Source organism: Vanessa cardui, chromosome 20 (assembly GCF_905220365.1).
Source record: "Vanessa cardui chromosome 20, ilVanCard2.1, whole genome shotgun sequence".
In the NCBI taxonomy this organism is placed as follows: domain Eukaryota; kingdom Metazoa; phylum Arthropoda; class Insecta; order Lepidoptera; family Nymphalidae; genus Vanessa; species Vanessa cardui.
In genome coordinates, this window is record NC_061142.1 from 455,548 (window position 1) to 482,538 (window position 26,991).

Below are 26,991 nucleotides of genomic sequence, written 5' to 3' on the forward strand. Positions count from 1 at the left end.
TGAGTTTCGAGATGACCAAACGGCTCGTCGAGCTTGGAATCGAAATCGGCGTCGCAAAAATCTGCGAATTGGGCCTTCGGAAAGCGCCGTATAAGAGCGAGGCGCTATGGTTCCACAAGTGGCCGGTGGGCTGGGAACCGCTCCGTAGATCGCCCCCGCCCCCGCCCCTCGTAGATCATTCGCGTAGAACTAGACTCAGCTCCGCAACATACGCGGTTAGAAAAGTTAGACAACTAACTGATATTGATACCGCTCGTTTAGTTTATTTTGGTTATTTTCACAGTATTATGTCATATGGCATATTGCTTTGGGGTGGCGCTGCAGATATTGAATCTGTCTTTATTTTACAAAAGAGAGCAATTCGGTTTATCTATAATCTTGGAGCTAGAGACTCTCTTCGGGATGTTTTTAACAGAGTAGGAATACTTACTGTTGCGTCGCAATATATTTACAACAATATCATGTATATTCACAGTAACATTGATCACTTTGATAAAATCAGTGATAATCATTGTATATGCACTAGAAGTAAGGATAAACTTATAACGCCAAGTTTCCGACTCCGCAAAGTCAATAGATCCTTCTTGGGGCAAGGTATCCGTTTCTATAATAAAATTCCGCAGAAATTTTTAACTTTGCCGTTTAGTAAATTCAAATCGTTTGTTAAAAATACATTGGTAGAAAAAGCATACTATTCGATACAAGATTTTGTTGAGAGATGATAAAAAAGCGTGGAGTTAATACCTGTTGACTTCCAAGCAGGATACATTAATTGAAATAATTGTATTTAATTAACATGACGTTGTATTTTTTAAATGTTAAAAAAGAGTAACTACTGAGTTTCTTGCCGGTTCTTCTCGGTAGAATCTACTTTCCGGTGGTAGCTTCACTTAATTGTAAAATGACGATTCAAAAGTGTTTATAAAAGCGTACTTGAATAAAGTTTATTTTGATTTTGATTTAGGTGACTCAAACGCCAGGTGGCCAGGTACATGAAATACCTGGGTCTCGTCCTCGATGGTCGCTAGAGCTTTGAAGAGCACTTCAAGCTCCTGGCCCCCCGGATCGAGAAGACAGACTGCTGCCTAATCTCGGGGGACCGAGGGAGGAGGTTCGTTGCCTTTATGCTGGTGTCGTGCGATCGATGCCCCTCTACGGTGCGCCCGTTTGGTCACATTGAATGACGTGCGCCCGCCGCTGCAAGACTAAGATCCTGAGTCTGCAGCGAATAGTGGCCATCCGCATGGTGCGGGGATACCGCACAATATCCTTCGAGGCAGCGACCCTTCTGGCGTGCTTCCCGCCTCTGGACATCCTGGCGGAGAACGCGGGGGTCTATGAACGATTTCGCGCCCTTCGTCAAAGTAGCGGAAGTGCGTCCTACCATGCCAGTGCCTTCGGAGCGCTCAGGCGGCAGCAGCATCGAAGGGCACACGACGTGGTGAGCCCGTCTCCTTGGAGACCGGTACTCGCATAAACGCGTCGTGAGTGCGATCCTACCGGCCTTCGAGGCCTGCATGCGTAGGAAGCGACGAGTAACCTTCCGACTTACGCATGTGTTGAGCGGTCACGGTTGCTTTGGAGAGTACCTGTGTAAGATCGGACGCGAAGCGATGGCGAGAGGCAGGTCTTGGTCCAGGAAATCGGGTGAAATCTCTCCCTGCGGGCCGTCGTATCGGCGATGCTAGGCAGGGAATCAGCGTGGGAGCCCATAGTCTCCTTCTGTGAGACCGTCATGGTCCAGAAGGAGATTTCGGAGCGGACTCGGGAGAGGGCCGATCCCCCCCGGTGGAGACGACCCGTGCGTCCTCCCAGCCTCCAAGCCCCATTGCCCGGAGCAGAATAAATAGGGCATTCCCTCCAGCCGTGGGTGTGTGAGATGGGGATCTCACGCATCCGTTTCATATGGCCGAGATGAAGACGGCATCCCGGTTATGAGGGGTGTGAGAAGGGCGAGACCATTCACTCCTGAGTCGCATCAGGAGTGAAGAACTTGCTTTTTATTCTGGAACTCGAACTCCATCTCCACCCCATAAAATGAAATCCTGGCTACGGCCCTATAAATAACACATCACCAAAATCAAAATATAAGTTATTCAAGTAGGCTTTTATTTTTAAATCGTTATTTGTCAACTATATTTTACTAGGTAAAAACAACTAATTTGAAGGCAGGCGAATGCTCAAAGCCGAATATTGTAGATTGTTACATTACAAGTGAGTCGGCAGCACACACGTGAAGCCGCCCTTATAGTGAAAATATGTAATCAATTACAAGGATAAAGGTAGGAGGAATAAATTCATTCGTCATTTATATTTCATCTTTATTATATAAAAAACAATTCACTAATTGAACATACAGATAAAATATCAGGACAATTAAAAACGATTTAGTCGTGAGATCCTTACAAGAAAATTAATTTAAAGAAAAGTCTTACGCTAATACTGTTATACACCTTATTTGTACATATTATCCTCTACATATCACATTAATTATCATTTTAGGGATTTATTTACAGCTGATTGAAGATCGAAGTACTTTAAAGATCCCAAAGCAAAAAAAAAAGTTTAACAATATGCGTAGATATTCACCAATTTAGATGGATCTAAGAATTAACAACATTAAATGCTTAAATATATATATACATATATAAATATGAAGTAAAACTAGTTACTGTATAAACCTTGACCGCATGGAATGATGGCAAGAATGCTAGCAGCATCTCCCCGTTGAATCGCAATTCCGATCCTCTGGACAAAAAACGAACCAGCCCTCCTCTCACCAGTGGAGGCAATGAGGCGAGGCGTTATACTTTTGATGAAGCTTTTTGCATCACTACTCCAAGGGCCAAGCGTTTCGACAGCAAATGGATCTAAGTGATACACGTTACATGAACAAAAAAACTATTTTTAATATACATCTGATGATGTATATTATAAATTGTTTTTTTGTTGATACAAAAAATAATATTTAATACCAATAGTCCATTTCACGAGTCGAACTCCTAATCTATGTTCGCACAGAGACAAGTAAATATTAATGTGAAAAATGTGCTAAAGATTTGGAACATAGGGCACAGGGGCGATTTTCTTTGGAAGCTCGTTTCGTGGAATAGAAACACATCATATTTTTAATGTATATGTATTGCATTTCATTAATATCAACATTTACATCCTTAATGTATAATACACATAATTTATTACTGGATGAGCCATGTGTTTCACATTAATCTAGGTTATTTTTTTATACTCTAATATATTTTAACATCCTTTAAACTGACTATTGATTTAGTCTAACCTACGCCAAATGCGATGTCTGTACTAAGATTTGAAAGAAATGAAAATTGTCCGATATTACCAGTGGGGACTACAGAAAGGGGAAATGTATAAACAATATTCAGTGGCAGCGTTAATAACAAACAATAAAAGCATTTTGTTAATGCTTTTTTTTAAAATGGTAACATTCATATTTGACACGACATCGAATAGCAAAACGAGTGACATGACCACGATTTTCAATCACTTGATTTTGATGATCATTTTATATAAACAAAGACCACTCTTGACATTATATACATATGACCTGATTAAAAAAATAATTTACAATGGGCGAAGGTTTCGAAGAAAATTGATACAAAAATTAATCTGAATTGATAAACCTCTTTCAATAGAGAGATTACAGTACAGAGATAACTACTAAGTTTTTAAATTAATAATTTCCCTTATCCGTACAAATATATATTACTAATTTAGCTATATAGAATATAATATATTTTCTATTTAAAAGTTTATACAATATATATATTATTTATTTATACATTTCTAGAGTAATGGCTTAGATAATGATGCCTTTTTCATTTAAATGGCGAACCCACAAAAACAGAAAGACAGACATACAGTTTTTACGTGTTAAACGTTTTTAGTTGAAGACATACTTTATAGACTACAATCGTTGAGTTATTGAAAACTCAAAACAATTTAGTGTACCTATCTCATTTCCAGCTATCGTAGGGATATAAGACTCGTCCCAGGGCTCGCAACAATATTGCCACAACGATATACGCAGCCTAAAAGTTGATATTATATATTAATTAAGCAATATTTACAGAGTATATTTTAATACATAGATTATAAACTCTGCAGGATTTAAAAAAACATAGACAATGTATGAATTAAAGCAAAATAAATATTTACAATGCAATATATATGTACATCGCTCATTTTACGGAAGAATAATTCATAATTTCATAAAATTCTAGAAAGAAGAGTCTTCGTTGAAGTTAAGCGAAATATATGGGATCAACAAATTTCCAATTTCTTATTCTCGAATACATCTCTTCCGACTCCCTCAGGGCGGACGTGTGCGAGTGAGATAGCATATGGGGCGCTTTGGACGTATTGGCACTGACGCTTTCAACGCGCTGCAGTTAGTGGTGGGGCGGGGTGGAGCCTCCCTCGTTGACGAGCCTCTGCCTCTCGCGGTACATGGACACCTGTATGTTCTGCAGCTGGTGGTAGCGACACACCTTGAGCGTGGAGAACACGGCGAGCCCCACCCACGTCGCGAACGCGCCCCACGCGCCGAACTGCAACCGACATTACGATACTAATACAATTGTGGACAAAGGCAACATACTAGATTAACATACTGCTTCTGGACATCGGGGAATATGCATTAATATATTGTGCAGTGTTCCATATGGTCAAGCTGACCTTATTTCAAATCAGCACCGCGCGCTTAGTTTACAATGACTCATCATGACATATCATTGCAAAATATTAAACATGCTGAATCATTCTAATGTTATTTATAAAAATGAAACACCATTTGTTATAGCATAAATGTCGTTTACTAATTGCAGGTTATTACTTAATTAAATAAATTCCCCATGGCCTAACCTATTGGAAGCCCTGGGCTTATTAGGATAATGGGGCTCTAATAACTTTGACAGAACACTATTTTGCTAGAATAAACAAAGAAACTTTCAATTTACGAATAAAAATTCCTTTATTGAAATACCTAGTTACTGATTGATAACCACCCGAAATGTCAGAATCTTTATTTAGCCTATCGATTACAGGGCACTGGGCCCTGAAATTCCCACAATCTTCCCTATTTACTATTTTCTGATATAAGTACCTATGACATTTCTTTGCTTGACCTGGATTTAAACCCAATACTTCTAGATCCTTATACTGAGCAAAAATATCAACTAGACATTTAAAAACATCAAAATGTTGTACAAGTACTTTGTATGATTCATTGCTTTGGTGGAGCTAAACTCAATTACTTTCATTCGATATTCAGAACAAAAGTTATACTTACTTGTGCAGTTCCAAGTTCAATGTAGAACCCATGTGTTGATATTTTGTCTTTTTTATCTATATCTTGGCCAGTCGCATCCTCACAGCTGTGGAAAATGATAGTATTAAATATTCCATATTTATAAATATGAAAGCAACAATGTCAGCCACTGGACTGATAAAACGTGGTATGGCGTTAACTTAAGCTTAAAAATCTTAGGATACTTTAATTCAAAAAATTTGAGAAGAAGGTTTAATTACAAGAAAGTTTTATAAATATAAGAGTAAAGCCTTAGATTCAGCTAGTTGACAAAAATGTACATGTTATTACTTCCTTAAATATTTTAAACCACCTAAAACCCTTTTGTAAGTGCCAAAACAATAATAACTGTATATAATTAATTTCAATTAAAACCAATGAATGATATGTGAATGCATAAAACACAAACAACAACCTATGTACATTATAATTAAACATATGATAAGAATAATAGTCATTACACAATCAATTCATGATACTACCTAAAATAACTATATGTAGTAAGTAAATTGTTTTTATAAATTAATATTATTTAATGATAAAATTATTAATTACATTTCTGTTTTTACTTTTAAAAGAATAAGTTTCATTTTTGGTGTTTAAATATCAAAATAACCTAAGAGATCTTGTACTGCAAAGGAAATTACCTTGGAAAGCGTTCCACAATGTTCTGGCACCAGGTCATGAAACCGAGCGTGACCAGCACGGCAGCCGAAACGCCCAGAGCACACAGCAGTGCGCATACTGCTGCCTCGATAAACGCTGACAGAAATGAACTGTCTGTGCCGCGGTACATGAACACTGACAATCTGGACAAACAAAAATATATTTCTATAATTTCTTTTTTTTTATGATATAGGTTGTCGGACGAGCATATGGACCACCTGATGGTAAGTGGTCAGCATCGCCCATAGACAATGACGCTGTAAGAAATATTAACTATTCCTTACATTGTTAATGTGCCACCAACCTTGGGAACTAAGATGTTATGTCCCTTGTGCCTGTAGTTACACTGGCTCACTCACCCTTCAGACCAGAACACAACAATACTGAGTACTTTTATTTGGCAGTATAATAACTGATGAGTGGGTGGTACCTACCCAGATGGGCTTGCACAAAGCCCTACCACCAAGTAGAAGTAAGTAAGTAAGAAGTACTGTCAGGGAACCATATGTGGTCAATGGCTTAAGCTATGGAACTTTTTCCAATGCTCTCTGCAGTGGCAGATTTACAAATTTAGCGGTAAATTTGGTAAAGTAGGCTATAAAATGTTTGCCACCCCTGAGTTTTGAAATTCAATATGTTAGTTTAGTTCACAATAGTATTAATTACATTTATTCTGAAATTGCAACTTTATGATTATGATACTCGTGACTCTTTATTTTTTATTTTATTAAGTACAATATACATACAATACTTCTATATTGAATAAACATTTCTGACTATGGTAATATAATATTTTTTCTACACTCAATTCTAAAATATGAAATGGTGAGTAAGGTTTTGATATTAGAAGATAAATATGTAAGGATGTTCTTTAGCTCAGATTCATCTCTTACCTGTATATTTGTACACTGCATACTATAAACATGATAACTCCAACCACAATGACATAGTTACAATATGCACGAGAGGCCCACATCACAAGTAGCTGGCCATCTTCCTCTTGCCAGGTCCCCTTGGAGAAGAGCAGACAGTGCCCACTGTTTAGAAGATAAAAACAATTTTATTAATCTTGCGCAAGACTAAAACACCAATGAATTTTTATATTCATAAAGAATACAAGTAATTTTTGTTCAATCAAATCAATTATGATATTCTTTATTCAAGTAGGATCATAAAAGCACTTTCAAATTGTCCAACCAAAAAGAACCAGCAAAAAACTCAGAAAGAGTATCAATAGAGAACACTAATATTTTTATATAACTTGTTGATCAAATCTTTAGATAGATAGAGCTATAAATTTCTTGAATTATCTATTTTTATTACTGCACCTCCTAACCAGTGTCTTTTGTGAACATGTAATAGTCATTTTGAGTAAATAAATTTAAAAAATGGTGTCAACACAAATAATTATAAGGAAAATTAAATTAAGGGAATCTTAAAAATATTATAGCGCATTTATTAACCATTGTATTTTAGTAAAATAACGTGAAGGTACATACAAAAATGATTAGGTATTTTTATTTTGTAGCTAATGTTTATTAAAAAAAAGACCTGACGGGCATTCGTCATCGTATAGGAATTCAATAATTTTTTTTTTAACTGACCTGAACTCATCCTGGTGCATGCTCATAGGAACAATTATACATAGAGACAAAATAAGGCCGATCACGTAGCCCGCTATTTGGCTTAACAGCAAAACGTTTGTTAAAGCCATCGCAACAAAGTTTATAAATCGTTTTTAAAATAATATTGAAATGTATTAATGTCTCTATGAAGTATGGACTCTTTTGTTTGTTGATAAAAACTGCGACACAGTTTGCAAAATTGATAATGAATGCTGATATGACATTTGAATTGTGACAACTATCAGGGATATGTGACATTGACAATGTAGGAAATTAAAGTACATAAACAGACAGGAACCAAGTCCTTTCAAAAATTTAGTTCCTATTCCAGAAAACAGAAATGCTCAGTGGACTTGTTTAATCTTTTATTACTCGTTTAAACGTGTTTTCAAATAAAAAAATTAACCATAATAAAATGAAAGATATTTAAAAAGACAATATTATTTGCTTTTTAATTTCCAAATGAAACGCAACATGACAACTGTCATTTCCAAATCTGCAGTGTAGTGTCAATTTGTCATATATCGTGAAATTCGTCGTTTGGTTTTGGTGATGTGTTTCAATCGACGAGTTGAAAAATAAATTAAGTTAATTAAACTTTTATTATGTCGGTATTTTAGCGTTATTCTAATCTCAGTCAAAAATGAATTTTAACGCTTCAAGGAACGGTAAGTTTTATACGATCCTACCAAATGTTATCAAATACAATATTAATCTATTAAAAATTTTGTCGGTAACCTGTAGGTTTGGAAGATATGTTGGGCATAGTATCTTCTCATCCATAGAATCATAGCTTAAACTCCGCTTATTTTAATTGTTTGTCATATTTGTGAGGTTGTACAGCTTAAGTACTATAACAGGTGCTACATATATTTTACTGTACAGATTTAAATATAGCAAAACAAGTTCAAAGAAAATGTTTATATCATATCCTGTACTTAAAACATGTAATTGTTAAGTTTGGAATTACTTAACAATAGCAGTATGAAACATACTTGTATTCTATTCTATTAAGAAAGTCTATAGTATGAAGACCTTCATAAGTCAATAATTAAAAAACAATTCTTTATGTATTCTGTTTGATTATTGAAAAAATAAAAGACTTATTAGTATTTATTGTCAAGCTACTTTTCTCAAAGTTGTTTATGGAAAACACACTAATAGATAAGATCATTTGTATAAATTAATAATAACCACATGAAGTACTGATACTACATTTCATTTCATTACAGTCGGTCAGGCAAGTGGCCCCCGTAAGGCCAAAAGGGTGAGCGATGTATCAGTGATGGGGGCTCCAAGTCCAGTCCAAGCATTTAGTCCTCCCGGTACCTTTGAACAAGGTTATGCACCAGCAGGACCGCCACCCCCTTACCAACAGGGTATCCAATTGGATCCCAATCAGGACTTCGGATCTCCTGCCCCTGCACCGGCTCCTCCTGGAAGTGAGTATTGATTGACTGAAGTAATATAAGATAATATTAAACTGCATGGCTGTAGCACAGTAACACATAAATATAAGAACCAATCAGTAGAGCCTAATAAGGGAATATTTGTTAAGCACAATGTTTTATTAAGTAACCATACAATAAAACATTAATAAAGGGAAGGGTGATATGAGTTTCATCATAATTTGAATTGATTTCATGTATACAACAAACCAATCAAATTATTTAGAATGATGTGAGTGTTATACTTACACTAATATAGTTATTTACACATTGACCAGTTCAAATGTTTATTTATTCACACTTCAGGGTTTCTAATGATCTTTTATATATTGTTATTATATGAATAGATTAACTGTATTTAGCATGTATAATGTTATATATATACATATATTTTTAATGAAAAAAAAAAAAATTTAATGTATTTTTTATTACTATGTAAATTTTATTTAAATTTACATTTACTTTTAGATTTTGGTTATATGCCTGGATACCCACAGACCATGCCGACACCAGCAAATATAGGTTCTATGATACAGCAACCTATTATTCAGGTAATATTCCTCTTTTATAATGTAATATGAATGATACATTAATTTCTTTTTGTTCAAATTTCCTTATATTTTCCAATTGGATCTCTGCTCAAAAGATATTTTCGAAACATCTTAACACCAACTGATAAGGGTTTAAACTCAATTTAAAACGGAGCCATGCCATTTCTAAATAAAACAAGTTACAACGGATTTTAATCGCGTATATTAATTATTTTGGACATCCCGACGTTTCGAGCACATTACAGCGTTCGTGTAACACACGGCTACCCGTATAACTAGTTTTATTTAAATCCTACTACTATTATAAAGGCGAAAGTTTGTATGTATGGATGTATGGATGTTTGTTACTCTTTCACGTAAAAACTACTGAATGGATTTGAATGAAACTTTACCACAATATAGCTTATACATCAGAATAACACATAGGCTACAATTTTTGAGGTTTCTAATGTGAGGTCGTAAAAAACACATTTTTTGCGCTTACATTGCAAACGCTGACTGAATCCTACAAGATAAATCAAAACAATGTACTACAGTATTGTACAACTTAAAAAGGTCTACAAAAAAGTCCGTGATGGTATATGTTTATCTCTTAGGAATAACCCGCAATAACCATTTTTTATCCTATACTTTGTACGAGAAATAATGACTTATTTACGAAGCGAATTTAAGCGATTACTAGACTAGACGGGACGAACCTGAAGTCCACGCGAACGAAGTCGCGGGCAAAAGCTAGTGTGTAATAATCGCGAGAATCTATGGCAACACCATGCCATTTCCCCTGAGTCACCGCATCGTGTCGGCAGGACATGGCGATGCAGTACGGCAACCAGCTGGCGGCGCAGGGTCGCGAGGCCGTGTCGCGCGAGCTGGGCCGCTTCGTGCCCGTGTCGCGCCTGCGCTACTACTTCGCCGTCGACACGCGATACGTGCTGCGGAAACTCATACTCATCCTGTTCCCCTACACGCACAAGGTGCGGCTATATCGACGACGACCTCCATGGTCGAGTGGTGTGTACACCGGTTTTCATGGGTACGCCACGCTGAGGTCCCGGGTTCGATTCCCGGCCGAGTCGATGTAGATTACCATTAGTTTTCTATGTTGTCTTGGGTCTGGGTGTTTGTGGTACCGTCGTTACTTCTGATTTCCATAACACAAGTGCTTTAGCTACTTACATTGGGATCAGAGTAATGTATGTGATGTTGTCTCATATTTATATATTATTTATTTATTTATATATTTATATATCTAATTGGCTTTTTGACTTATTTTTCAATTCCATTTTATATTACTTAGTAGAGGTTAAGGAACCCAGTAAAAGATTGATATTTTTAATTCTAGTACATATTTGCCGAAAAATATCGTATTAAAAATTCCATATTTAAATAGCGCGCAAAAACGCTACTTGGACAATATGGCGCTGCAATGGGGTCGGTGACGTCACTTTGCTGTATTTTAATCTGTGGTACATATAGTAGAAAAGCAAAGTTTACAAGAAAGTGACGGCATCATAAGCCCGGCCAATCAGGAGCGTTTTGTGTCACGTGACAAACGTTTGAAAAAATGCATTTTTATTTATTGATTTTTGAATAAATTAAGTATTATTTTCAACTTTCGTTAGTAAATAACCATTTTTAAACTCATAATCTACACTGATTACAATAATTCACAATTTATTTTTCGCATCGTCAAATAGTACTTTACACATATATCTGTACCACAAGATATTAGAGATATAAAAACGTGGGCTTTTATATATATTAAGTAAGCTGTTATTTTGGATGGACACGAAATGTATAAATGTAGTTTTTCTCAATTGGTGTATTATACATTTTTTCTTTGTGATGAAACTGAAGCCTCTTTTACACAACTAAAGATAATTTTTATAAAAAAATGCGGAAATATTTTAAGGTGTTTTAACTTGTGACGCAAAAGATTAAAATGGGCAATATAATAACAATTTGTTCTTTTTAACAATATTTCTTAAATAATTTTTCGATTAGGCTATCATCATTAGCTCATCGTGTCCTTAAGTTTAAGTAGAATCATCCTTGCAACAAAATTTTAAAGTATTTGCAGGCTTAATTTTAATCGTTTATTAAGAAACACTGGCAATAATGTTAAATGTAATACGTTCCAGGAATGGATGGTGAAGTACGACCAGGAGAGCCCAGTGCAGCCGCGGTATGACGTCAACGCGCCCGACCTCTACATCCCCTCCATGGGGTATGTCACCTACGTGCTCCTCGCTGGGTTCATGCTAGGTACTGCTCACACCTCGCTACTCATATTAGGAGTTCAGTTCAGATATTAAGGAAGACTTCACAATATATTCAATATATTACTTGGTGGTAGGGCTTTGTGCAAGCCCGTCTGGGTAGGTACCACCCACTCATCAGTTATTCTACCGCCAAACAACAGTACTCAGTATTATTGTGTTCCGGTCTGAAGGGTGAGTGAGCCAGTGTAACTACAGGCACAAGGGACATAACATCTTAGTTCCCAAGGTTGGTGGCGCATTGACGATGTAAGGAGTAGTTAATAATTCTTACAGCGTTAAGGTCTATGGGCGATGGTGACCACTTACCATCAGGTGGCCCATATGCTCGTCCGCCAACCTATACTATAAAAAAAAAAAAAAAAAATTCAAAATATTTAATTTATTAATATAAGAATTAACAACATTAAATGCTTAAATATATATATACAAATATGAACTAAAACTAGTTAATGTATAAATCTTGACCGCGTGGAATGGTGGCAAGAATGCTAGCAGCATTTCCCCTTTGAATCGCAATTCCGTTCCTCTGGGCAAACGAACCAGCCCTCCTGTCACCAGTGGAGGCAATGAGGCGAGGTGTTATACTTTTGATTAACCTTTTTGCACCACTACTCCAAGGGCCAAGCGTTTCGAAATATTGGAAAATAACTTCTATATTGATTTTCAATGATTGACAACTCGTGCTCATTTGTGATAGAAATTCAGATCAAAGAGTTCCTATACAAAATTAACTATAGGATAAATGGAAACCCACTGGATATGACTACAAGTAGTAGTGATTAAGCACTTCTAAATGATAGAAATTTGTACAATATGACTTTTAGTCAAGTTTATTTAATACTAAAATTCTTCATTTTAAAAGTGACTTTTTGATTAATATATGTTTGAGATGAAATATTAAAAAGATCAGTGAATACTTAAAGCACTTGTGACTAATCTGGCTAACAGCTCCGTGAACTATATTTACAGCTTGCTAGCGATAGATGTCATTGATTGAAAATGACATTTTCCAGACACACTAAAAATTATATAATGTGTATTAATATCTCATGCAAAACTATAAAATAAAATTATAGTTAAAAAAACTTCCCTAGTTAAATTTATGAAATGTTCTATGATAACATTTACTAATATTTCGCTGTCAACAGTAATATTACATCAAATATATTTTTCTAATTTCAGGCATCCAACATAGATTCTCCCCGGAACAGATTAGTATACAGGCATCAAGTGCTCTGGCTTACATAATATTCGAAATGGTGCTGTACCTGATGACGCTGTACATCACCAACACCACGACGGCGCTTAAGACCCTGGACCTGCTGGCTTTCTCCGGCTACAAGTACACGACAATGATAGCGAGCTTGCTGGCTGCATTGCTCCTGGGCAGTATGGGGTACTACTGCAGCCTCGTGTACTGCAGCTTGGCTCTTTCATTCTTTCTGGTGAGTTTGATTTGTAATCTTTGCGTCCACCGTACGATTCGTCCAGACCGAACACTAGTATATGCAATGAGGTCCAAAATAAACTATTTAATTTATATTAATTAAAAGGCTGAGCCCCGATTTTTCGCTCGTTTGAATTTAACAAAAAAGTTATTGATGTAGCCTAAGTTAGTCCTTATGAAATCAGCTATCTGCCAGTTAAAATCCTGTCAAAATCGGTCTAGCCGTTCTATAGTTTAACCGAAACAAACAGACAGACATAAAAAATTGTAAACAAAGTTATTTCATTAAGTAAAAAGCACTAATTTTAATATTAGAAACACACTCCAATTTTATTATACAGGGTTATTGGTAACTCGACGTAGGTATATCCGGAGGTGATAGGGGTGACTATTTGCAATAATTTTAACCCCCATATGCATGATCCAAAAGTCAACCATTTTTGATTTATCACGTTTTTTTGTTTTTTTCAAAATTAGTCAAAAATGTAACTTCAAAAATGTATTTTAAAAAAAAGTATCAATTAAAATCTATTTTTTTTTGTTTTGTTTTATAAAAACGATTAAACACTGGATATTTTTTAATATTTTATTAAGTATGTCAGTTTAGTAAGTAAGTTTTTTTCGTTGATTTTTATTTTTAGTTAATTTTGTGAGAATTTTAAAGAGCGACTTTTAGTACGAATTCGTCCATGTTCGACTACGAATGTCCACCAGCATACTTTCTGGTAATTTTATTGCGATTAATTGGAAATAATTCCTTTCTGTTTATACATTTTTGGAAAGCTAAGAAAACGGTTATGTTTTTAAAATAATCTGCAGGCCAAGTTTCATAAAGATTTTCTAGTTTTTAAGGCATTTATGAGGACAAAAAATCAAAAAAATATTTAATAAATTCGTTTTCCGTCCCCCGTTTTTAAATTTGGACCGATAATTATTGTTTAAACATTTCAAAAATGGTTGACTTTTGGATTATGCATATGGGGGTTAAAATTATTGTAAATAGTCACCCCTATCACCTCCTAACGGATATACGTCGCGTTACCAATAACCCTGCATATGTAGATTACAGATGTTAGACACATTCAGAAAATTGTTAACGAATTTGTAAGAAATTGTGAAACTACTAACACTATTTGAAAAATATCAAATATTTTAATTGAATATTGAATTTTATATATTTCAAATAAAAAAGCCAGAACATATATTTTAATTCTATCTTAAATCATTACAGCGCATGAATAAATTATTAAAGTAAAATGATCTGACCTTTTGACGAAAATTTTAGTTTTACTTCAGTTTCATTTATGAACTTAATTTTCATTATTCTTTATAACAAATAGATTAGGTTTTGGTATTACAATTTATCTAATGCAATATATTATTTATCTTCAGGTGAAGACCCTGCGACTCCAGTTACTAGCAGGGTCTCAAGGACCGGAGCAGCCGGCATACGGAGGTTATCCAAGCAATTATGGAAATCCTAACCCTTACACCGATAACTGGGCCAAGCCGTCCAGCAGTGGGACTAAAAGACGAGTGTACTTCCTTCTGTTTGTTGCGATAACCCAGCCGTTATTATCCTGGTGGTTAACGTACCACCTTGTCCCTTCAGCACCCTCAATACCACCAGCTCGATAGCGGGACAAAATAACCCATGGACATGCGATGGGTTGACCTTTTCAAGTGTCTGGATTCAATTTTAGTGCAGTGTGATATTGTTTATGTGTCAATAGCTAGTATTGTAATGAATTATGAAGATTTTGGACCTGTATTTTACCTTTTTTACGTGAATAATAAGATAACAATCACTTTTTGTTTCCTTGTAGTTTGCAGTTATTGTAGTAATTTGCACAGGTATTTACAAATTTGGGAAATAATGCTTCGCTATAATCGGTACTTAAATAATAGTCAAGCGTTTAACTATAACAGAACATATTTTTATACATATGTTAAAATAGACAATGTAGTATGAATCACTATAAATACTAGAATAAATATATGCGCTCACAGACGTTTCGATCTGACATATTAAAGGAAACTAAAAATGAATAAAGGCACTTCGAAATAAACTATATAAAATTAAAAATATATGTATTGCAGATAAAATATTAATAAAACATATATTATCTGTGACGTTATGTGATAGAAATGGAATTAACTCGAAGCGGTAAAAATTTGGCGGGAATGATTAATTTCTATTAAACACTTAATTGTACTGTATACTCAATTTTTTTGGTACTTAGATTCAAATTTTAACTATATTAATACCGTGTAATAACTATGTAAATAATAAAGAAATATTAAAATTTCGTTACGTAGAGTTTTTTTTTACGTCATTATCGGTCGTTGTTAAAATCATTTGTATGATTGGATGAGGCTAAGGTAATCCACAGATATATTTCTATCCTTAGTATAATGAATGTGAAAGTTATAACAAAAGTTGAAATAAACGATATAGAAAAATATATGGTCTTGCGGACAACAGATATGCTAAATACTTCTTTTTTACATGATACATAAGCTTAAACATTAGTCAAAGATCAAAATATATACTTGTTTATGTATCTGTGACCTAGGGTTAAAAGGACTGAATCACAAATTAAATAAAAGACAAAAAAAAATGTTTTTGTATTAATGTCATAAATACCAAAAGTATTCATGCAAAAAGGGATAAAACAAAAAACTACTATGTTCTTTGTTTACTAAAAATAAGGTTTTCGATATACGTCCTTTTAGCACTAGGAGTTATAAATAGTAATACTAATTCAAAAATAGATACATACCTATTTATATTATGTATTGGATGCAACGGTCATGACCAGAGTTCGATTGATATGAAAGAAAACAAGTCAGTGGTTCGTTTTTTTTCTATTATTTACTATTATTACTTTATTGTGAATGGTAAATTGTTCATAGGCGAACCTAATTAGAATATGTAATTAGAATTTCTAATTAGAATCAATTTACGTACCAAATTAATTCACTCTCAATATTTACACTTCTAACCATACAAGATCTGTCAAAATTAGAAAGCTTTGGTTAAATTAATACTGAAATAGAAATGCACATTTTATATTTATAGGTACTTGATTTTTATCTGCAGTACTCTGTAGTTTACACACAATATTTTGAGCATATAAAACGATAAACCTTAGAGTTTATATGTATATATATAATTTACTTAACTAGGTAATTCTATATTATATCTCCATTTATAATATTAATGCTTTTTTGTAACTTTGTGTTTGTAGTAGTTCCTGTAAGCAGGTCTTGGTGTTATCTGCAATTATTTGTACTTTATACTAATCAAAGTAAAATAAATGATACTTTTATAAACCCAGTTTTTTATTAAATAATATCTTTAGGTATTTATAGGGTATAACATTTTCTATGCAATGTTCAAATGAATTTCAATTAATAAAACTCAATTACACAAATTGTAACGTTAGCCACTAAAGCCAATCAAAAAAATATTAACTCTATTTAAGATAAGAATGGTAGGAAGATGATAACATAAAGAATGAGTCAAATGAAATAGCAGATTAAACCCACATACTTTAATTATAATAATACGTGGGAGGCCTAAAACCGAAATATTAACAGTTAAATAGTATACAGGCCAATTTAAAGCAATCTTTGCTGAATGGCCCATTTATAATTTTTTTCAATAGTGCTGAATCCAGCCAGCAATGCGCTATTTGCGTGCGACAGAGAAAGCTATAGACACTACCTTGACCTACTTTGCCCTGTACAAGCTAATAGTTATGTAGGTGGCGAAGATGACTTCGCGCCATATTTGAAATTGAAGGATATGAGTTCGTTTTAAATATATTTTAGGTTTTGCTTAAAGTGAAATAAACTAACTGTATTCAAATTTTTTTATCGAATTTTTACCGCTGAAGGAAGCATAATTTTTTTATTTGTATGATTAATAATGCTTGATTACATGACCCATGTATTATTTTAGGACAAAAAGTAGTGGCGCAAAAACTAGTTTCACTAGTGCGAAGTTAGCTACGATTTCTGATTGGATAAGCAACGAACGACCTTGCGAGTTTTTTTATTTATAGTGATGTAAAGTATAAAGTTATTTAAAGTTTTAGTTTTTTTTATTCTAATTTATTATTATGTCAGAGTTTTTTTTTAAATAAAAAAAAATCATAAATAAAGTATAATCATATTTCATAAGCAATTACAATTGTACTTTTAAATATAAATATATTTAACTCAATACGATTCTAAAAATGCAAAATAAAGCAAACAGTACAAATGAAACACAAACTCTGAAATAAAAGCAAGGAGGTATTGTAAGATAAATAAATTATTTTTAATTTAAAGTTTACTAAAATTCTCATATATTATATAAATTTACAAAATGTTCTCTCTTTTTAACCTTTAGTACATGGTAGTGCTAGTTTGAGCTACAGCATCTCACACACAATTGTATTTGTTATTAAAGAATAAATAAAATTATTTTCTTATTTTATTAATTTATTCGTATTTATTACAATTTTTTACATTTGATATTATGTAGAAAAAATAATTTAGATTGAGGAACATTGCGCATCACTAAAGTAATCAGCTGGTTGCTGTCAAAGTCCAGCGCTGCCAACGCAACGAAAAAACAACTGCAGATAAGTTCACTCTGAGTATGCGCCATACACAACAGCCGCAGAGCAGTATCGACAAACGTTCACATTACATTTAGACGTAATAACTATAGTGTCACTTCTCTTCTTATATTTTAATAATTAGACCATTCAAAATTTAAATTTCGTTAGTTTTAGTCGTTTAAGTGTTAAGTGTATTCGATTATTTATTTATAATGTATAGTGCAGTATCATTATACGCATTCTGAAGCAATTACGTAATGGGAATTATGCTAGAGAAGTTTATAGTATTGCCCTGAAATTCAACATGGCCGCTGACACAGGAATGGATACTTGCCCCAGTCCGGAAATCACGGACTCCAGAAAACGACCCCTCGATGGAGACTCAGAAAATGGGGACGTCAAGAGGTCGCACTTTAGCTCCGGTAAGTACCTGTACACCTGCAGTGGTCACTTTGTTTTTACTCGATTGCGTATTTGGCAAGTAAAGTTAACATTGACACAGCGAGTCGACCCTGCTATGTAAATGTAATACATACCTATACGGTCACCAACAAGATTCTTATCAGAATGTTACGTCGCTGTTATCAGTTTGACCTATTTAATGACAATAATATAACGATTACGAGTGTAATATGTCTAAATATTGTAAAAATTAACTTAATATGATCGAACAATCTAAAATATAGCTAATAAGTTCTGCTACGACAAACAAGTATGATTCTCGATAAAAGTGAACATTAAAATTAAGGTTTATCGGAGGCGTCGATAAGCGCGCGCTATTTTGTATGTAATATATTATTTAATTGAATGCAATGTTAAAAGTGAGTGGTTGTTTTTTAGTTCAAGACTTGGTGACGGCCTTGCCACTGGCTAACGGCCATGGCAATATAACGTCTCATTTCGGTGAGTCGTCACAGTAATTATGTTCGCTCCTCATCGGCTTTGTGGATTTTGGTGGCGCGCATGCCTCACGCGCGCAAGCGCTCATGCTCATCTCCTCGCTGATGCTCACTGATCACCAGTTCATCACCAGCTCTCTGACTCTAGCTCTTTAGAGACCATCATTCCATATGCAAACTAAAATAAGGAAAACCAAGCATTTAAGCTGTTTCAAAATTGAAAATGATAGATATCTATGTTGTAAACTTTCTTTTATCAAGTTTATTCAGTGCTGGTTTAAATTATTAACATTTGCGTGTACTATACACAGTGAGCCATCAGCAGAATGAGCTGGCGTAGACGTTAGCGTTTACCGTCAATCTCCATTGCACAGTAAACATTGCCTCGATGTTGTGAGCCTGTACTTAGCCTCACACCGACCCACTCATGGCTTAGTCGTTGCATCGTTGGTGTGATCATCACCTAAATGTACAGATCTTCAACATTACTATTAGGATCATCGCAATACTCTCTTCTTGAAATTTTATTTCGTATCTGATCGCTTTTATTTGCTTTATTTATTATTTGAAAGTCATCTCAACTAACCTACAGGAAAATTAACATTATTTGCATAATCTATCCATTGACTTTATTTAATAATGTCTCACCGTATTTAGGTATTAGACTGGCACGGTATCAATGTATCATTTATGAAATTTAGTTGTAATATATTATTAAGTAAATAATGATTATAGATGTTATATTTGAAGGCGACTTACCCGATGATGGCAAGGTCAGTGTCGGATATCTGTCTTTCTAATGTTATTTTCAACTTAACAGCCAAAATCTTAGAGTTGGGTATATCTTGTCGTTGTTATGAATAATTCCAAGGTTGATGGATGTGTTGTCAAACTGTAGCCGAGATTGTAAGAATGTAATGCTTACATTGTGTAATAGAGGTTATTTTGGTTTGTTTTGGGAAAAGAGGATTTATTAATAAAATAGACATTCCATTGTTATTTATGAGCGTGGATGCGGTTGGTTATTCAACACTCTGAATGGACTCTGTAAAACATTTTATTAATTTTTCTTTGTAAGATTAATTGATGTCACTGTCTTGTCCGTTGGTGCATCATAATTCTCACGTTAAATGTCAAGGATGTTAGTAATTAAATGACAAATATTGTCATGGACTATGTTAATTGTTGAATCAACAATATTTTAGATGTAACTCTTAGTAGTTGTATGTATTAATAAAAAGTATTTAATCGTCGTAGATATCCCATCAAAATAAATGCAACATTAGGCAAAATAATTAATTTGAAGCAATGCGTTTATAAATATTTATAGAATCGTGTATTTCCGAATTTTTAAGTAAATAAACAAATAGTTTACATTAATGAGGCTGTACATCACAGTATGCATTTTTAAATATAGAATAGAGGAAACTGTAGATTGTACGTTGTTTGTTTGTTAATAGTTTTATCTTATCTGTGGAATTAATTTCATAGTTATATTGTATTGCTCGTTCGTTGTAAATATTACTTTACAATACAATGCAATACTTGCACACTATATGTATTAAGATATAGGTATAATCAGAGAATGGATTTTCGCTTTTTCGTTATAAAAGGCAGGTGGGCTATTGCCCACACGACAAGTGACCCCCATTTTATAATGATATAGGACTAAAATATTCGATACCCTGTGTCTTTACTCACACACGTTAATTCTTCAAAGTTGGTACCGATTGTAGGCAGGCTAGCTGACGAGAGTAGTAAAACCAAACGAGACTTTAATAAAACACATATTTTTAGTCGCATAAAAGTTGACCTATTTTATCCGTATAAATCTCACCTCTTAAAATTTGACGTCTACATAAAATTTGTTCAAATACCTGCGTTATTACATTTAAACCTGCTCTCGATGGTACGAATAGATCTTTAATATAATTAATTCAGTAATACTTACCGTAAAAATAATGATAGAAACAACTAATATTAATATAAAAAGGAACTGAAATGCATGTTTGAATATTTATAGTTCATAGATTATCACTGTGTATGTTCGTCTGTTTGTCATAAATATATTACTTTGATGAGCTATATGGATACGTATATAGTCAAAAATATTCATTTAAATCATGTTCCTAAAAGAGTCTTGTAAAATAAAATGTCTTAAATATCGTAAAAAAAGTAATTTGCATATGACGTTTCTGTAAATCTCATTAAAAGAACACTCATTAAAATTGAAATATAATTCTAATTCAATAACAGAATATTCAAATAAAATCAATTTAATAATTGCTTCGAATGTTTTTGTAACGACGTAAATAATGACAATACAGTCGTTAGCAATTATCATTAAGAGCAACAGCTCGTTAACGATATCGTAATTATTTAAAAAAAAACGCTTCATAAATGTCACTAATAACTTAATTAGTATTGAATTACGGAGCGCCTAATTTACTTATATAATGATGTCCGCCTGACCGATTTAGCTACGGCGCCTAAACCCACTGAGGAGACAAATTATTGGTACAAATGTATACGCGATGTGCTCGTAATACCATGGGGCAGTTCTGATACGATCGAAAAGAGTCCAGTTTATGGAACGACGCTATTACATGCTTTCCAAAGCCCTTTGTTTATCGTATTGCATTTTAAAATTGCTAAATTCTAGATTTGACCGAAAATCCTGTCTTGACCTGGGATAAGAAACCAGGACATCACGATCCCCATCCTCATAAGCAAATCAAATTATGGATTCGTTATTGTTAAAATTCTTGTTTTAAAAGTGTCTTAACGGAAACTTCACAGCTCTGAAAAAGTGTTAATCACGGAACAACAAAGGCTGCATGAAAAACGTTTCATCTGATTCAGACCAGTCTTGACACCCTCAAATTGTTTTCAGAGAATCGTACATTTTAGAAATACACATGACACAAGCTGCTGAAAAGTTATTTAATTTGGAGAACGTTTCTCCGCAGATTCTTTATCGTTTAGATTTACATTATTTTTAATAAATGTTCTTATGTCCAGTTTTGTAATAGAGGTTATCAATAATCAAAACACTCAGTTGGTATATCCGTAAGTTACACTCATATAAAGATTTGCGCCTTCGACGCTATACTAAAAATGGTTTCCTCATCAAAGTTAACAAAGTGTTGGTAAAATCGATGCAATTACTTTGTAGCTTCAGCTATTTGTGCGTCATTAGCGCACGTCACACGCGAATAGAGAATCATGCAGCACTCTGGCTATCCTCGATTTGCAGTTCGGCATTTGGACGATAACCAATTTTTTCATGGATTTTTTATCTCGATGTTGACGAGAAATTTGAGTAAGCACCGTCGAGTTTTCGTCTGCTTAATTGACGAAATCTAAAATTGTTTCTGATAAAACACAGCTCCAAATCTTGTGGAAAAAGACCTCATGTGGAAAGGAGTCTGTTCCCCAACGGTGGATATTTTACAGACTGAAACTTCTTTATTTCAATGATCTTTGGACCAACACCGGGTAACCTCGTTTTAGATAAAAAACTATAAGATTTTCTGACGCTAGAATTACAAGGAAGACTTATACACTACTCATTTTTTATAATAATATCGTTATTTTAAATGAAATACTGAAAATATTAAAATAAATCTTATTGTCTAACAATACCACAAATAATACAGAAGTCACTACCACTGAAACTGGTAGTAGATTTATACCCAAAGACCCCAATTCCATTTGAAAATAATGTTCTCTTTTCGTTTATCTAATTTCTAATTGATCACGGGAGTAATATTAAGGGTTTCTTGTAAAAGCAGAAACCACCAAACAAAACCTTTTTCTTCTTTCAAGTTTTAGGGACGGATAAAGTAAAGCGTTGCTGTCACTCATTACAATCTCTACCGCTTATATTAAACCCGTAGAATAAAACATTCGTCTCGCGCTGATCCATCTCTGCTCTTGTCTCCTCTGATAACCGTGTTAAGGGTCCATTTCGAATTCGAAAAACAACTTAACAAAACGAATTCTCCTATTTTATCTTCAATTTATCTTGCGTTTAAATTAATAGATGTGCCCAGTTTCTTTCGAAAATGTTCTCCCATTTTAAGAGGTATTTAAAGGTATTTTCTTAGCTAACGAGGTTCTGGTTTTGAATTGAAAAGCGTTTAACCCTTTATGGCTTTTTATAAACGAAGAAAAATTCCTAACTCGTTCGCTTTAAAGAAGTTCCATTTACACTAAATGTAGACTACAGAAGTTCTAAATGGGTCAGACGACTGAGGCGTTGAAAACTTCGGTCTGACCATAACTTTTATTTAAGAATTTGACATAATAGCTCAGAAATTTGAAGAAAGACCTTTTATTTGCTTTTAGTATTTGTTGATCTATCTATCGGATCGCTTAGTTTTAGATATTTGATATATTTCACGTATTGTTCTATCAGATCAGGCGTCTAGCGACACATGTACTATTCTTATCTAATAGTACATAATACGAACGATACTTATCTCAAGATATCGATGTATTATAAAGCAATTTGTGATATCTTGTTATCATATACTCGTATGTATCAGACTAACAAATACGGTCGTTATCTCGAGACTGCTTCCTAACTCAGAGCAAACACTTGCCTTCTATTGTGCACTTAGACATGTGTTTCCGGGTTCGTCGATGATTCTCGTAGTAATTGACAACGAATCATTTTATATTTAAAAACATATTTTTAACCAATTATTATCAGCGTGAATTTTGCTTTCCTGTGTTTTGTGGTGTCATGCTTACTCGTAAATTTCACTAATTTAATTAATGACAATTCAGTTTTGACATAATTTTCTTGTTTAGAGAAGAAAAGTATGTGAGCATTTGATAATGATTATGTTATATAACACAGAAATTGATGTATTATATAACGCATATATTAAAATTTAGTTCAACTCATCCCCTATATAATACATATTTATAGGAAAAGCCGTTAGTACTTATACCTACCCTCCACATTGGTATACAACAATGAAAAGCTTTGTTACTAAACTTGAATAGAATAGACAATTGAAGTGACTGGCACGGATTGGATCCAACCATCATTAAAAGCACCCAAAAATTAACATAGACGGTAAATTAATTGTTGCTATGAAGAATATATTGAATAACAAATTAATGTATTTAAGTTTACATGTTATAAAAACACGAAAATCTATTTTATAAGGAAAATGACGGCCGTGTATTGATACTTACATAATGTAATTTATTCTATCTAATCGTTTTACAATACAATGACGGTGCAAAAGTACCCATTTATTGTTAAACGTTCTAAAAAGTCACATGTACAATAAATTGATAAACAAATAAGATCCTTAAAAATATGAAACCTAAGGACTATGTCCTTTCGCATAATATTGTTCTTAGGTTGATTATTGACGAAGAAACAATGAATGCATTATCAGTAGTTACGATAGTAATGGACGTTATTGATAAAAATGCAAACGTTTTAAATGAATAGCTATGTTAATATTTTGAATAATGGACAAATAATATATGTATAACGATTTATTGGATGTTCTAAATGATATTTGTAAATGAGCAGCAAACTATATTGTTAATACTTCTAATCTAACGGGGAATGAAATCAGTTTTGGGTTAGAAAAAATTGTAGATATATTTTTATGTTTATCAATATTCTTTGAATATGAATATATATCTATCTTCATCGTGCAAAAAGTTTTTAAGTGGTAGACCGTGATTTATATTCACCCAAGTCTGTAATACAGAGGCACAAACACGAGAAATCCCTTACCGAATTACTGAACCTAAAAAATTCTCAGTAAAAAGAAACTGATGTTTTTACTCAAACGAGTTTTCAACGGAAAAGGGGCTTGCGCTTCAAACAGTCCAATTAGACGAAGAGCCTGATGTACTAGTTTTTAGGCCTTAAAATAGGCACTTTTCCAGAACCCAGATTTTTTTCTCTGTTATTCTATGTGGTATCTTGTGTTATGGTCTTTATCGTTATTTATTTTCTTTTTCGCTTTAACAACACGTATGGCATTTAAAGTTATTATAAAGAAATTTCTCTCATTCTCTCATCAGTCCGCTTAAAGTTATTCGAATTGTTGTATCAAAGAGGTTTGAAAAACAATTATTTACTCCAGATAAAACATTCGGAAGTGAAATTCCTCAAGTTGAGGGAGTTCGCAACAGCCCTTGTTTTGTTTTGAAAAGAAACAAACTTCTTGTTGATTTTAAGTCAAGAACTTGAGAACAAACCTTAAAATGAAACTTCTTGCGGATCTTATACGAATAAATTTGATTTGTTCGTCAAAATTAACGTTATTTACAAAATAATCCAAAAAAAAAAAACGAAATGTTTCAGAGAAAGTGGGAAATATTGATTTATCAACTCGGGTCGCGTACGGGCGAAACGTGACTTATTTGTATTTTTCCTTCCGCATACATAGATATAGATAGAACCTTTGTTCCCCGAAAGCGACCTCTCACAGCATGAAGCAGACAAAACGCTAATTAACATTCAACACGAGTGGAAACAGTAGTACTCTAGGACTTTCGATTTTTATGGTATTGACCGTAGTTACGCTATATTATTCAGTTGTAGGTTATTCTAACTATGATTTATTGTTTTGCCAAGATTTGTATCAAATTTTCGTTTTCCGAGCTGCTTACGTGAACTGTGACACATTTGGCAGCCTTCGCCAGAAATTTCGGAATTGGGATTAATTTTTATATACGTACAACAACTTTGCTCGTTTGTATTCGATTACTACGTTGCTTTATAATGAGTATTTCTCAACAGTTATTTAATTTTATGGACTTAAAAGTTCTTTGTATATAGCATTTGTAATTTTAACGTGTTCATGAATGCCTGCGAAGAAAACAACGCTATGCAAAATTGTTTTATCAGCCGTGATCCTAAATGTGGTTCACAGTTAAACATAATGGTACAAACAGAGTTACCCTCGGACGCATTAAGGTGGATGGAACTTTAATGTAAATGCATAGCAATCCTCGTAATGAGTGGCTAGCGCGAAGCCCATTTGGGAGTTCTGTTTGTTTAGGCTTGCACCTTCAGGACGTGTTTACTTGGACGTTGGCGCTGGTCCGTAACAGGCGATCAAATGCTTTGAGTAAACTTCACTTGAATTCGCTTACGACTACCTTTTCTTATTTCGTAATCGTGACTATCAACATATCGTAAAACTGAATGTTTAATAACTGAGTTTCAATGCTTAGTTAAAACAATATGGTCTTTACTCTTCATTGGTTCGTTTAAATACTGTTTACATTTAACTACATAATATACTTCAAGCACCTAATCTTTGAACTCTTTACACGTTGGATTTAGTTACCAGGGAATACAGAAGTTCGCTTCATACTGTGAATCGTTGTAACGAAAAATTTCTTTGGGATCGATCTAACGTGTAACAATTCCATCGGTTTTGGTGCAATGCGGTTAGGTTGTTTTTCGGGCATATGGGAGGGGCTCGTGACTTGTGCCTTTCGGACAGCATTACGTCGATAACTGACTTTGATAAACTGTACATCAGAGTTATCGTTCTTATGCGCAATCATGCATGACCCATTTCCTTCGATTTGCGCTGTTTGTGGGCGTACATTGCGCGCTTTAAAAATATAGGACACGTGAGGTGACCTAGCTCTAGCTATGTCTAGGGATCGCTGTCCAATCTAGGGTGCGTTTTGCAAAACATTTTTGCTACATTACAAGTTTTTGTATTGATAAAATATAGACAGTTCTCTATAATTCTGTAAATATTTTATAAGGATATTTCTTTAAAGGTTAAATTAATCAATACCCCCGATGAATCCCTCGTATTAAATATTTAACTCAAATCTACAAGGTCTTATGTCATTTCCTTCATTTGTACGCCCTATTGATTGGTTCAATTTATTTCGAAGGTTGGGTTACGTGGGGTTGAGTAGGTGCTCATTAAAATCCCGTGAATGCTGTGAGTAAACATAACGATGAAGAAAAATGTATGTAGTATCTTATATTATTTAAAATAGCCTTTAGAACTGACCCTATGATTTTTATTCGGGATATAACGGGTTCTCACGAAGCTCAACCAGGGATAAGATACTTTTTAAGAGTAATGTCAAATATATTTTTTAA

At 33.9% G+C, this 26,991-nt stretch overlaps 3 protein-coding genes across 7 annotated transcripts in view; 2 read left to right on the plus strand and 1 right to left on the minus strand.

Moving 5' to 3' along the window:
- Nucleotides 1-4,176: 4,176 nt before the first annotated feature.
- On the minus strand, nt 4,177-7,878 carry LOC124538228 (transmembrane protein 179). Its single transcript, XM_047115211.1, has 5 exons — nt 7,612-7,878; nt 6,901-7,044; nt 5,989-6,150; nt 5,324-5,408; nt 4,177-4,583 (listed from the first exon to the last, which is right to left on the minus strand). The coding sequence occupies exons 1-5, from the start codon at nt 7,719-7,721 to the stop codon at nt 4,425-4,427; spliced, it is 660 nt and encodes a 219-aa protein (XP_046971167.1). The 5' UTR covers nt 7,722-7,878; the 3' UTR covers nt 4,177-4,424.
- Nucleotides 7,879-8,126: 248 nt separating this feature from the next.
- On the plus strand, nt 8,127-16,696 carry LOC124538227 (protein YIF1B). Its single transcript, XM_047115210.1, has 7 exons — nt 8,127-8,300; nt 8,865-9,074; nt 9,549-9,631; nt 10,438-10,605; nt 11,773-11,896; nt 13,096-13,358; nt 14,753-16,696. The coding sequence occupies exons 1-7, from the start codon at nt 8,276-8,278 to the stop codon at nt 14,996-14,998; spliced, it is 1,119 nt and encodes a 372-aa protein (XP_046971166.1). The 5' UTR covers nt 8,127-8,275; the 3' UTR covers nt 14,999-16,696.
- A 1,307-nt stretch (nt 16,697-18,003) lies between these two features.
- The window catches only part of LOC124538647 (RNA-binding protein Pasilla), a 52,130-nt gene continuing 43,142 nt past the window's right edge, over nt 18,004-26,991 (plus strand). For 4 of the 5 annotated variants that reach the window (XM_047115775.1, XM_047115777.1, XM_047115779.1 and 1 more), the window contains exons 1-2: nt 18,004-18,395; nt 18,814-18,876. In XM_047115775.1, coding sequence (XP_046971731.1) covers nt 18,278-18,395; nt 18,814-18,876 — 181 coding nt within the window. In that variant the 5' untranslated portion in view covers nt 18,004-18,277. The remainder of the gene's footprint in view (nt 18,396-18,813; nt 18,877-26,991) is intronic. The other variant, XM_047115778.1, reaches the window with a different exon arrangement.

Bases quoted from the DNA above. Each gene is read 5' to 3' on its own strand.
- LOC124538228 (XM_047115211.1), bottom strand. From the start codon at position 7,721: ATGGCTTTAACAAACGTTTTGCTGTTAAGCCAAATAGCGGGCTACGTG. The intron at 7,045-7,611 runs GTCAGTTAAAAA...TCTTCTAAACAG, and splicing joins ATGCACCAGGATGAGTTCAG to TGGGCACTGTCTGCTCTTCT. The intron at 4,584-5,323 runs GTAAGTATAACT...TGTCGGTTGCAG, and splicing joins TTGAACTTGGAACTGCACAA to TTCGGCGCGTGGGGCGCGTT.
- LOC124538227 (XM_047115210.1), top strand. From the start codon at position 8,276: ATGAATTTTAACGCTTCAAGGAACG. The intron at 9,075-9,548 runs GTGAGTATTGAT...ATTTACTTTTAG, and splicing joins TGCACCGGCTCCTCCTGGAA to ATTTTGGTTATATGCCTGGA. The intron at 11,897-13,095 runs GTACTGCTCACA...TTCTAATTTCAG, and splicing joins CCTCGCTGGGTTCATGCTAG to GCATCCAACATAGATTCTCC.